The 13,447-nt window shown below is 51.4% G+C and overlaps 1 protein-coding gene and 1 long non-coding RNA gene across 2 annotated transcripts; both read left to right on the forward strand.

The window, feature by feature from the left end:
- The first annotated feature begins 8,753 nt into the window (after positions 1–8,753).
- LOC111258293 lies at positions 8,754–9,602 on the forward strand. The gene is made up of 2 exons (XR_002678960.1): positions 8,754–9,257; positions 9,339–9,602. It is a non-coding gene; the product is annotated as an uncharacterized LOC111258293 (long non-coding RNA).
- Positions 9,603–11,671: 2,069 nt separating this feature from the next.
- LOC101783732 (agmatine coumaroyltransferase-2) lies at positions 11,672–13,447 on the forward strand. Its single transcript, XM_004979636.3, has one exon. It carries the CDS (start codon positions 11,878–11,880, stop codon positions 13,279–13,281), a length of 1,404 nt encoding a protein of 467 aa, XP_004979693.1. The 5' UTR covers positions 11,672–11,877; the 3' UTR covers positions 13,282–13,447.

Consider the following 13,447-nt stretch of genomic DNA (forward strand, 5'->3'; position numbering starts at 1 on the left):
GCCTACAAAAGCTGCCCACACACACGGCATCAATGCCTCTTCCACAGCGAGATGGTGAGGAACCAGAAGGAGAAGAGCGAGGAGCCTTGGGTCGGCCGCCGCATCCTCGGGGTGGCCTTCGCGGGCGTCGTGGCCGTCGCCGCCGGCGCCTTCGTCATGCTGTCGAGAAACGGGGACGGTGCAGAGCAGGAGCAGACGGCCGGGAGGACGATGAAAGGGCCGGACACTAGCGGCGAGAGGATCTCCCGCAACAAGTTCGAGGAGGACCCCAAGAGATACTTCAAGACCTGTCGCCAGAAGGGGCCCAAGGCCGCCGTTGACGATTTCAAGTAACTGGCTGACGTCGACGGCTGCTAACAAAGTACAGCTCATTCCCGCGTAATATAGTAGTTTCCATTCCTTGCATGATGGCACGTATGGTAGTACGGGACTATGGGTGTTGTAGCACGGTTGATCAAGGCGAGTGACTATGACTACCGTCTACGTACCGGACTTTACAAGGCTAGTGTGTAATAATCTGTATTGTAATATTGGGTCAATTGTTCTGCCCATGGCTGTTGCCAGAGCCTGCCAGGCTCCAACTGAATGGTGGGACTCTTGGATTGTTTTGCTTCGTTGGCCAAACAAAACAGCCTCAATTGTTTTCCTTTGTTGGCTTTGCACGTGCTCGATTTCAACACACTTAATCTTGATCAATTCTCAACAATTTAGACCAAAGATTAAAATTAGAGATAAGATCGTATTCTATGATAGATCCTAAATAGTATATAATATTTACCCATAGCAATGCACGGGTCTACTTGCTAGTAAACAAATATGGCCCACATGAGAAAAATAACAAAATTGATGCAAAGCTCTTCTTCTAATTAAGGTATTTTTTATGTGTTATTTGTGGGAGCTGTTGGGGGCTCTTTTTTTCCTTTTTGTCCCTAATTAAGGTTTTAGGGCTAATAAAAGGGAGCTTTGGAGTTTCTCTTAGTAGTCTAATCCCTCATGTTTAATCTGAATTATTTATAATCACCAAGCACAATGCACATGCAGCTCCTCGCCCCGGTAAATCTGGGGTACGGGGGCAATGGAGGTTCGATTTAGGTTGTCATATTTTGTGACGTGTTTGGGAGAGCCGTTGGGCTCCTTTTTTGCCCTTTCTATCCCTAACTATTTCTATCCCTAACTAAGGGAGCTTTGGAGTTGTCCTTAGAGCAATTCCAACAGATCCCCTTTCCCCTTTCCCTCTTTTACGGGATTTAGTGAAAAAAAATCTCCTCCAACAAATCCCCTTTCAATTTCCCTTTTTCCTTTATTTTTTCTCAATTCCCTTTATCTTCCTCCTCCCTTTACAAATGGGATTGTCCTCACCCCCCTTTCGGTCTCCCTTTCCTCCCCTTCCTCTCCAACCGAAGGATCTGCTCGCCATATCCACTTTGGATCATTCGATGCGTCCTCCATCCGCGCCACCGCTGGCCGCTTGCCATCCGCGCCGCCCCTCTGCCATGGCCAGACCCCTGCGTGGCCCATGGCCCGGCCGCACCAGGCGCCGCCCGCAAGCAAGCTCGCAGGCCGCCACCCATAGGCTTGCTCAGCCGTGGCCAAGCCGTTGCCCGCTCGCTAGCTTCGCACGAGGCCGCGTGCGTGCTAGCTTGCTCATGGCCCTACTCCGATCACTGTTGCTGCCGTCCTCCGACGAGCCCAGCCCCGGCTGCCATTGTTGCCATCCACCGGCACGCCGGCGAGCCCGGCCCTGGCCGCTGCCGCCCGCAAGCCCTGCCTCGGCCAACGCTACCGCTGCTTGTGCTACGGGAGGAGAGGAGAGAGGGGAAGAGAAGGGAGAAGGAAGAAGATTGATTTTCTCATTGACAAGTGAGCCCTACATGTCGGGTGGATAAAAAGGGGAAAGAGGATCTGCTGGAGCACCTCTCCCTAATATGCTGAAATTGTGAAAGGGGATTCCCTGTAAGGGGACAAAAGGGAAAAAGGAAAGTTCAATACGTTGGAATTGCTCTTAGCAGTGTAATCCCTCATATTTAATCTGAATTATTATTTTTAATAATGGAACAAGAGTATTCGTGCCTCGAACAGTCTCGTAGCTCTTAGGCTACTACCGGTGAACCAAACTAACAGACTCAAGAACAAACACAAGAACAACTGCAAACGGAACAGAAAGAAAGGATTCCCAAGACAGCAACGTCAAGCTTCTATCCTTAATCTGTTTCTCCATCCAAACTTGCTGAAAAGCTCCAGCACTGAGGTTTCTAACAACCGCTTCTTTTCTTCAGCGCGTCACCCTCTTCCTTTTTAGATAGTTGCGCCCAGTGCTTGATCCAATAAATTCCTCTGAAAATCACCTGAAAAAATGAGTGAGGTGCATTTTATTTGAAAACAACATCATTTCTACTCAACCACATAGTCCAACGTAGTGCCGCTGCACCAATCATAATCTGATTTTTAAGCTTTCGAGACAAACTTTCAAGCCAAGAACCAAATAAGTTGTCTATACTAGAGGGTGGTTGAATGCCGAAAACGATGAACACCGTGTTCCAAATGGACCGTGCCAAAAGACAGTCTAGAAACATGTGTTGAATAGTTTCATCTGAATTATTTATAATCACCAAGCGCACGCACATGCGGCTCCAAAGTATACGAGGCAGCTCCTTCCAAGTCTTCATCCCAAAATCACTCTTCCTCAAAACAAATTTTCAACTTTGCCGCAAGAGAAATACATGTACAATCAGGGCCATTTTTGTTTCACTAATGCCCAATACATGAGCTGATTGTTATTAGGAAAGAATACAATAGGATATCCAAACTGGACCGGATGCAGGTATAAAAGCGAATTTGGCTCCAGGCAATAGGGATTCATACACATACTGGGTGTACTTTGAAATGGAACTCAAAAAAAATGTTTTCCTTGGCTCCAGGCAATAGGGATTCATACACATACAGAGCAGCGCTGCTTGAGGTGGCATCGCCGACGACGCCGGCGAGCGGGTGGCCGGAGAGGTCGAGCGAGTAGGCGGAGGCGTCGCGGCGGCTGCAGAAGCCGGTGAGGAAGGAGATGAGTACAGCGTTCCAGGCGCCTCGCCGCTCCACAACACGGCGTCACTCGTCGGCGCTCACCGTCAAGTACCGCCGGCGACCCCGCCGGTCGCCGCCGCGCACGCGCAGCGCCCAAGATCCCTGCCACGACGAAGAGGCTTGCCGAAACGCAAACACGAGAAAGAATGCCGGAGGCAAGGGTGTCGACGGGTCGTGCCTCGTGCGCGGAACAGAGGAGCACGCCACGCCGGCGCCGGCCGCCGGGCCGTCGTCCCCGACCGACCCAGGGGGCGGACGGTATCTCGTTCACCGTCCAGGGCGGACGGTATTTTTGAACCGTAGGATGGCGTCTTTGCGGCTGGGATCGGACCTTGCGGGCTGGAGTGGGAGCGTTCGTTTGGGCCGCGCCAAGGGAAGGCCCAGTTCCCTGAGACCGTAACCTTGCTTAGGCCCGTACGTAGTAGCCCGGCCCCCTGGCGTGCGGGGTTGCCTCAGCAGCCGCCCTGGCTGGTTGCTCCGGCGCTCGGCGCCGGCGTCCGGCGGCACCGCGGCAGGGATGGCTAGTCACGGCGGAGACCGAGATCGAGCGTGACCAGCGCCAGCAAGGCCGGCGCACAACTGCTGCTCGATCGTCCTTCGTGTTCCACACAGTGACGGATCGGATGACGGCGGCGATCGATCGAGCTCGCTGCAAGGAAAGCGGCAGCCGGCGAGGAGGCCGGGACGACTAGCTCAGGCGTGTAAACGCTATTCTCATCTCCCAGATTCTCCAACGCTAGACACTAGCACGTCCTCTACTCCTTCAGCTTGAGGGTCATCCTTCACTTTCAGTCCAGTCCTATGAACTTTGGCAGGAATGATAGCCATTCATCACTTAATCAATGAACATTCATCTGTATCGAAACGACTTTGCTGATATTCAGATTGAAACTAGCTGAATATTCAGATTTGAGTGTGAAAATTTTGTATGTGCAACACTGACAATAACAGTGCTGCCTGCCATCACTGACGCGCTTGTATACAAACGGAACTGATGGACGTCATTTCCCTGTTGGGTTATCCATTTTCCTTGTCGGTTTCCCACCCTGGGAAAATGTTCTCCATCATGTTTGAAATTATTTCCTCATCACAAAAATCCGAAAGGGAATAACCTTTCTACCCAAAAAAAAAACATTTCCCTTTCAACTTGCAACTTACAGAATAATTCCTATTTTATCTGTCGATTATATCTACCGACAAGGAACAATTATGATCAGCAAAAAAATCAATTAATTAAAAATAGCCACAATTAAATTAGGCACTGTAGCTGACGTGTATTTAGACAACACATTTTGGCAAGGTAGATACAAGATCTCATTTTCCTAAGCTACGAGGTCATAGTGCATCACACGCTCCTACAAAACTCACCTTTAATCCTGGTTGGTATAGGACAAATCTTCCAAAAATCCATCCAGGATAAAGTAATCGAGACGGGGGTCGTTACGAGCCGGGACTAAAGGGGTCGCCACGCTAGGCACAGCCCCCCACCCCGCGTGGGATTCGAACCCACGACCTCAAGCCTCGCGCGTAACTTTCTTACCATCCCACCTACACAACACATTTGACTATATAGGGGATGCAATCCTTTTGTATTAACTCGTGGGGAACCTTTTAGCCATGATTGGTAATACAAACTGAGACTAAAGGTCCGAGGGCTTTAGCCCCTTTTCAGCCACTCGTGGGGGACCCGGACCCTTTAGTCCCGGGTGGTAGGACCAATCAGGACCAAAGGGTCCTCCATGGGTGGCTAATTTTTTCATCCGGGACTAAAGGGTCTCCCACGGGTGGCTGATTTTTGATCGGGACTAAAGAGGGGCCTTTAGTCCTGATTGGTATTTGACCCGGGGTTAAAGCCCCTTTAGTCACGAGCCAACTTTAAACCGGGACAAAACAGGACGCATGAAAGGTGAGTTCTCTACCAGTAACAGTACACAATCCACTATCAGTTAAACACTAGGAATCACATTGTGTAAAAAAAATAGTGGAAATAATTAGTACATGAGCTAACTAATAGCATGGCACAAAGTAATACAATGTTTTACCAATGTGTAAACCGGAATGAAGAAAAATGCATACCCACGTGTCTGAGAAGCATGTGCTGCTCTTGCCATTTGGCCTCCTGGCAGCTCAGCTCACTCCCAGCCTTAAATCTTAGTTTTTTTGAGTTCCAGCTTTCTAGAAGCTTCCCAGAAGTTTACCGTTTATTTGAACTTTTGACTTTTCATGTCATGAAGCTACCCAAAGAAAACAGATCCATACACAGTTAACACAAATAGCGAATGGTACAGCACCAACATCTGGAGTTAGTACATGCAGAAAAATACATACAAAAGGCACAAGAAAGTAAAAGCATGACAGTGAAGAATGAAAATGCAGACTTGGTTGGTGAATAGGAATTTTTGTTACGAGTGTGCTGGAACGACAATATATGATTTGAAATGTTTCCATGCAAACCTATTCTTCATCTCATCAAACGTTTCAAAACTATTGCATTTGCTGTCAAGGTTTTCATCGTTGGTACTAGTGTACTACTTCTAGATGACGAGGAACACCTCCTCTGCTCCGTTCCTTCGTTGCGTTGTTATCTAGTTCCAGCATGGCTAGGGCCGGCTCTATAATTTTAAAGATCTTTGGGTAAGAAAAAGATAAGGGCTTTTTAATAATAAGGGTTCCTGATCTTGACTGACTTCAGCATTATTTAAAACTGAAAAAACTTATGTAGAGCACCTCTCTACGATTCTATGAACTAATTTTCTTATTTTCTTTTTTCTTTTCTGAGCATCAACAAATGCTTCTTAGGCAACATCTATCATATTCAAATAAATACATTGAATTAGAAATTTTAACCCTAGCATAATCGTTATAAACATAGCATATGCAAAAAAATAAATAAGAAAAAATCAAATACTAATCGGTGTGTTGCTTATTGTGACGAGTGAATCAGATCGGTGTCCTTGCCATTGCCGGTCGCTGCCTCGCCATGTGAGGAGCCAATCAGATCGGCACGGGCGTCTCTTCTCCTCAGCCAGAGCACGTCGATGGGCAGGCAGGGTCGTGACGGCAGTAAACGATCAAACGAAACGTCGTCTGCGGCCTTCCCTCCGCTCAATTGATCAGGTTACGTAGAATAGGATTGGAAGGGAGAGTTACCTACAGCATAGGCTGCTTTGTGATGGGCCTTCAAATGATTACTGTACCAAATAGAAAATTATATGCACTAATTACCTATGTGGTTTGGGCCCTAGCTCCATAAGCCCCCGGCGGTCGTACTGCCTACCCCTCGCCTAGAGCCAGGCCTGGGCATGGCACGAAGCATCATGGGGGTGCCCAGGTACGTCGCCACCACTTTTTCCACTGACCCCACTCGCACCACGCCGCAGATCGCCGTCGAACATCCTGACATGGTGGACGCGGGCGAAAAGCCCTGCTGCGACGCGCTGGTCCTGGTACATGCAGCACACCGCCGTCAGCATCACACCGTCGTGGATCCTGTTGCGGCCGTGCAGCCGCCTAGCCAGCTCTTCGTAGAGGTCGACATAGAAGGCGAGCAGAAAAACTTTGGGCTGGCGGCTATGTGAGGATTGTGATGGCGGGTACCGCACCCGTCAGCAAACTTGAGCTAGCAGAAATGGCTATTTGCGCTGGCGGGCACCTGCCCGCCAACGCAGACAGTTTTGTGCTGGCGGGCCTCTTAAGCGGGGATAATTAACTATTTGCCATCCTTACGGATGACACCTCTCCATTTGCCATCCTTACAGATGTGCTTACATATTTGCCATCCCTCTACAAACGAACAAACATATTTGCATTTTCACTGACGTGGCGCGCCAACTCACTCGTGCCAGCGTGGATCAGGATGGAAAAAGACCAAAACGCCCCTGCTAGTGTGTTGCCTGAAAATTTTGAATGGAAACATGTTTTCCCCAAACTTTGACTGCCCTGATCTACTTTTCCGTGCATCAAATCAAAATAGTTGGTATACAAGAAGTGTAATCCTATGAATCATCTACAAGCTGTAGTTCAAAAGTTTTTGAAGTTACTTTTGAAATCGCGAGAAAAGTTTGTTCAAACATCCTTACCAGAGCTGTCTTCAAAAACTGAAGGAACCCAAGGTCTCGGCCGTTCAGAACACGCTCACCACACGGTCGGCGATGCCTGGCCACTACAGAGCTCGCGAAACCGGCGTTCGGCCCACCGGCGACCAATGGCTGACGCCTCGCCGATGCACCAAGCCGCTTTCCGGTCCAGGTTCAGGCGCCCCAACGTTTTAACTAGACCCAGCCTCCATCTCCCTACCCTCCTCCACCGTCCACTCTCTTTCCCGCCTGAACCAGAGCACCAAGCCGAGCCGCTCCGCCGACCAAATGCACCGTCCAGCGGCCGCCATCCACAAATCGCCCGCGCCTAGAACTCCTCCACTTCGCCAACTCCCTCCTCGACCCCTCTACACCGTCCACCATCCCCTCTTCGGGCGGGAATCATATGATTCCCGGCCACCATTGTTGCCGGCCGCCAAGCCTCATCGCCGTCCAAATCCTCCCCACCTCCTCCACCAGAACTCAAATCAGCCGCACCAGTGTAGCCAACCTACCCAGCTCCACCCTCGAGCCCTTAACGCTGCTCACCATTCAACCTACGGCCGGAAATCGAAGGTTCTCCGACCGCCGGTGTTGTCCCCGAGTCGAGCTGCCCCTACACGAAGATGACTACCTTCCAGCCATCCTCGTCATCAAACGACTACTCAAATAGAACGCCGAGCATGAGTCCCATGTGTCAGTGGCACGAGAAAGGGAACAGGATGGGTAACAGGAGAAAGACATGGGCGTTTTGATCTTTTCCTATCCCGATCCTCGCTGGCACGGGTGAGTTGGCGCACCACATCAGCGAAAATGACAAATATGTTGGTTCGTTTGTACAGGGATGGCAAATATGTAAGCGTATCCGTAAGGATGGCAAATGGAGAGATGCCATTCGTAAGAATGGCAAATAGTTAAATATCCCTCTTAAGCCACCCGCCAACACAGATGGTTTTTGTGTTGGTGGGTGCTTATGCCGCCCGCCAGCAAAGATATTTTTAGGAAATAGAAAAAAGCAGCTGTGCTCCTCCGCCGGTTGTCCACTGCTTGCCGTCCGCACCGGCGTCGAAGCTGCAGAGCCGCGAGATGGACTCCAAAATCCCGCACCAAATTTCTCCAATCAAGCAAGTAAAGCAAAAACAATAATCTCTCAATTTTTTCCCAAACCAGCAAGCACCAAATCCCCTGCGTGGAGATGTCGGGCACCTGCTCAGAGATGACGGTGCCCCTACGCAGGTCACCCCTCGCCTGAGCCGCTTGCCATCTACTCCCGCTGCTCCCTCACCCGCGGGCCCCGCCACCCTGCTTGCTCAACCATGGCCCAGCAGGGGTAGGGAGGCGCCGACACAGATATCCGGCAAGAAGTGAAGGGGCAGAGGAGCAGATAGGCCTACGGTGAGAGGTGAGGCGACACATACTCCTGTCGTGGCATGCGGACCGCCGCTCGTCGTCGTCGTGGCGCGCGCGCCTGCACCAGCCGCCACTCGCTAGCTCGCCGTCGCTTTAGCCGCCCGGGCGCCACAGGAGGAAGGAGGATAAGGAGGAGAGAGAGAGGAGAAATGCATCTGTGCTGGTGAACTTTAACGTGCCGATCCCGAGACCTTTTGTGCTGTCGGGTAGAAATTAGGCCCGTCAGCAATCAAAAATTTCAAAATCCACCAATCATTTTTAGCGTAGTGGACGCTGTCGACCTTTTCGTCATCGAACGGGAGCCGCCGAGGTAGGCGTCCCAGAGGTACTGCGGGCGAAGGGATGGAGTAGTTGGCATTGCTCGCGCCTCCATGTTGGCCCGGCCTACGATGGATAGAAGCACGGGGACGCTGCCGGCAAGGAACCGGCCGGCGACAGCGGCCCAGCTGGCCGCGCACGCGCAGCACCGCCAATGGTCCCTGCCACAACAAAGCGCCTTGCTGAAACGCGAATACGAGAACGAATTCCGGAAGCCACGACGCCATCGAGCTCGCAGCATGAAGGCGGCGGCCGGCAGAGGAGGGGCCAAGACGACTAGCTCGAGCGCACGCGCTTCTCATCTCTCAGGTTCTCCTCCGCTACACACAAACACGTCCTCTTTCTCCATCTTCATGCTCGCGGCTCATCCATCTATCGGTATGTATCCATGCTTTTGTTTCAGTCACAGTACTCTCAACTTTGGCAGGCATGAGATAGATCGCCATTCTCAATTTTCAGTCACTTGAATCAATGGATGTTCATCTGTACCGAAAGATGGCCATCCTATAGGCGCCAAGGCTACTTCAAGGCGACTCTGCTCTGCTGACGTAGGAAGTCACACTCCATGTGAATGTTCAGATTGAAAATCACCTGAATATTCGTATTTGAGTGTGAAAACTTTGTGTATGCAACACTGACAATTTCGTCGCTGCTTGCCATCCCCGGAGAGTTTGTATAGAAACAGTACAATTATTCAGATAGAAACACATCCAAATTCTGACCTTTTTGGCTCCAGCTCCTTCTAAAATGGGGATGGGCCACTTTTATTTGGCTCCAGCTTCTCTATAAAAATTAGCTTAGGCTCCTTAGTGCACCACGTGTGAAGCCATTTTTTGCCGTGGTAAAGCTCCAGCCGGAGCTGCAGGAGAAGCCGGAGTTGGAGCAAGGGGCGCTATGTCTATCATGGGTTAAGCATGTAAGTTAGTGGAAGAAAGAAAAGTAATGGTAGGAAAACTATAATTTGAAGAAAAACTTAGGATGTTAATTACATCGATACATGCAGATACAAAGGCACATTGCAAATACTGCTAGTTGGACTGATAGCTTTTCTGATGGGTGAAGCTCTAGCTTTATGATGTTTAGTCTTGTTTTGACTCTGACGGTTATTAGAGGAAGACATAGAGTGTATTTAGTCTAGCTTACAAGCTTGTTTCAACTCCTTTTGAGCTTGGATTTGTAATCTGACCATATGCCTGTATGAGCAGGTAACCTAGCATAACATTATGCTTTCTAATAAATCAAGGCCAGAGATGGTCTTTGGTCTAAATAAGTACAACCCAATTCATCATGACAGTTATTTTCATAGTACTCCCTCTATTCTCTTTTGTCTTTTGATAGGCATATTTCCAAAATTCATATTTAACTAGAACGAAGGTAAAATTGCTTTCTTTTTTGAAAAGAGGTAGTAGTAGCTATCAGCTCATGGAGCCAGTACACCTACTACCGTTTCTTGCATGCGTTGGCACTTAACAGTAGGTGAACAAGAATTAGACGATAAGGCAGATCTATACTAAACTATACATCAAGTAATTTTACTGTATTTGATGACGACATGACCTACTCCTGTACTATCAGCCAGGGCCGGCTCTAGGGGGAGGGCAGGCCGTGCGACCGCCCGGGGCCCACGAAGACGGGGCTCACGACCATACCATATAGATAGTTAGTATATATAATTTGATTGGTGCATTTTGTTTTGGCCTTTTTAAATGGCACGCGTAACAACTGCTGCCTGCCTTCCATCCGTGCTAAATTGGACCTACCAAATTGCTTGCTAGGCCTACCAAATACGCTTGGCCATGCCGCTGCGGATTCCGATTCGATCAGAGCATCAGGCGATCAGAGCGAGCCAGGCCTGCCAAATTGCGTCATGATGCCTGACGCCCGGACTCCGTGTCTCCGACTCTCCGTATGCTGCCCGCCACTGATCTGATCGTCACCTCATCGCGCGGGTCAGTGCCTCAGTGGGTGCAGGAGGCGATCAGGCGAGCGCTGCATCTTAGCGTTTGGACTCTGGAGCGCCAAGCGCCACATCAGACCGTCAGGGCATCAAGGTTGGATTGCTGAGCGCCGCTTCTGCCTTCTGGAGCAGTGGAGCACGTCTTGATCGCTTGGAGCACCGAGCACGTCAAAGGCAAGCGCTTCCATCTTTGTTTTCTTTTACGTCAATTTTATTAAAAAGCAATTATCTAATTAATATTATTTTAGATCAACTAGGTTATAAAAAAGATTGAATGGCTTGACTATGTGCAGCATTGCGAATGATGTTTTGGACGACATTAATCTTGATACCGTTCTTGAAGATTTTGCATCAAGAAATGCCCGAAGTCGGTTTTTTACAAAGCACTGAAGCATTATATTTTTATTTGACGTGATCATAATGGTTATTGTTTTTAGTTTTTTTGTTACACTATTTTTATGTTTTATGAGCTATATATATTGCAAAGTAATTTTTATTATTTGTACTGTATACTTAAATTTTCATATTAAAAATTAGTTCAATGGGCTCTTATTTTCATCCTTGCCCAAGGGCCCTCGAAATTATAGAGCCGGCCCTGCTATCAGCTCCGATCCAGTAGCTTCTTATAATGACTCAAATCTTTTTCTCTGCCAAGTGATAACAACTAAACTACGTGCACGAGTCTTCTAAGCCTCTGCACAGGTCGCCAACCAAGTGTACGAGAAGTCAAAGCGATATCTTGTTCTGGATCTCGATAACATCGTCTCCAAGTTTTCGACGACCATTATCTTTCAAAGCACAACGTGTACGTGTTTGTAAGCCATGTCAGAATGGCTTACCCGAAAAGGGATGTTACGTCGTCGAGCAGCTGAGTCCCATATATCCGATCCATTTCGCCGCGCGCCACCAAACCTTCAACGACCACCTACGCATCATCCAGCATATAACCAGTAGAAAGCGAGTTCGTCTGCTCTAGGTTTTTGGTTCGTTCCCATCATCACATCACATTGTCACGTTAATTTTCTCGACTGGCCGGTCAGGATGAAGATCACCGTGCACTCCTCCAAGTCCGTCAAGCCGGCCAGCAGCTCCGGCAGCGGCAGCGGCAGCGGCAGCGGCACTCCGGCCGGCTCCTCCAAATCCAAGCTCATCCCCCTCACCGTGTTCGATGAGGCCAACCACGACGAGTACGTCCCGGGCATATTCGCCTTCCACCCGCCGGCGCCGCCCGTCGACGCGCTCGAGGCCGGGCTCGCCAAGATGCTAGCCGAGTACCGCCACTGGGCCGGCCGGATCGTCACCGTGGACGCCACCTCCGGCAAGCGCGCGATCCTGCTCAACGACGCCGGCGTGCGGCTCGTGGAGGCGACGGCCGACGTCGCGCTCACCGACGTGACGCCGCTGGAGCCGACGCCGGAGGCGCTGCGCCTGCAACCGAGCTCCGACGACGACGGCGCCGAGGGGGAGCTGATGCTGCTCCAGGTCACGCGGTTCCGGTGTGGCTCCTTCGCCGTCGGGTACAGCATGCACCACTCCGTCGCCGACGGCTACGCCACCTGCACGTCGCTGCTGGCGTGGGGCCAGGCCGTCCGCGGCGCGGCGGCGTTCGACCCCGCGCCCGTGCACGACCGGGCGTCCCTGTTCGTGCCGCGGGACCCGCCGCTCGTCGAGTTCGAGCACCGCGGCGCCGAGTTCAAGCCACGTGCGGAGAAGAAGAAGGCCCTCGACGTCGTCGACGTCGTCGGCGACGGCAACGAGGTGGTGATGCAGACGGTGCGCTTTAGCCGGGAGTTCGTCGCTCGGCTGAAGTCGGAGGCGTCGGCGGGGAGGCGCCGGCCGTACAGCGCGGCGCAGTGCGTGGCGGCGCACCTGTGGCGGTGCGTCACGGCGGCGCGTGGGCTCGGCGCGCACGAGGTCACCAAGCTCCACATCGCCGTGAACGGCCGTTTCCGGATGACCGACCCGCCGGTGCCCAAGGGTTACACCGGCAACGCCGTTCTGTGGGCGCGGCCGGCAACCACCGCGCGGGACCTGCTGCACTCGCCGCTGCGGCGCGCGGCACAGCTCATATCCAAGGCGGTGTCCGGCGTCGACGGCCGCTACTTCCATTCCTTCGTCGACTTCGCGAGCTCCGGCGCTGTGGAGCGCGAGGGGCTGGTGCGGACGGCGGTGTCGTCGGAGCTGGTGGCGAGGACCAACATCGAGGTGGACAGCGTGCTGGGGATCCCGTTCTACGACCTGGACTTCGGCACCGGGAAGCCGTTCCTCTTCATGCCCACGTACAGCACCCCGCAGCCGGTGGAGGGCGCCGCGTTCCTCGTGCCGGAAGCCGACGGCGGCGGCGGCGTGGTCGCGTACGTGCCGCTCTACCGCCGCGCCGTCGACGCCTTCGCCAGCTGCTGCTACTCGCTGCCGCCGCCGGTGGTGGTGGATGCACGGCTGTGATTCTTGAGTACTACGAATTGAAGGGATTGGTTTGTAATATTTTTGTTTTCTTTTCATCTCTTTTTCGGTGTGTCTTTTGTTGGAATCTTATCTTACTATTACTAATTGGAGGCTCCTTTTGAAGCCTCCAAGTGAAGCCACCTACGATTCCTAGGTGGACACTCTA

This window comes from Setaria italica, chromosome VIII (assembly GCF_000263155.2).
Source record: "Setaria italica strain Yugu1 chromosome VIII, Setaria_italica_v2.0, whole genome shotgun sequence".
Lineage (NCBI taxonomy): Eukaryota > Viridiplantae > Streptophyta > Magnoliopsida > Poales > Poaceae > Setaria > Setaria italica.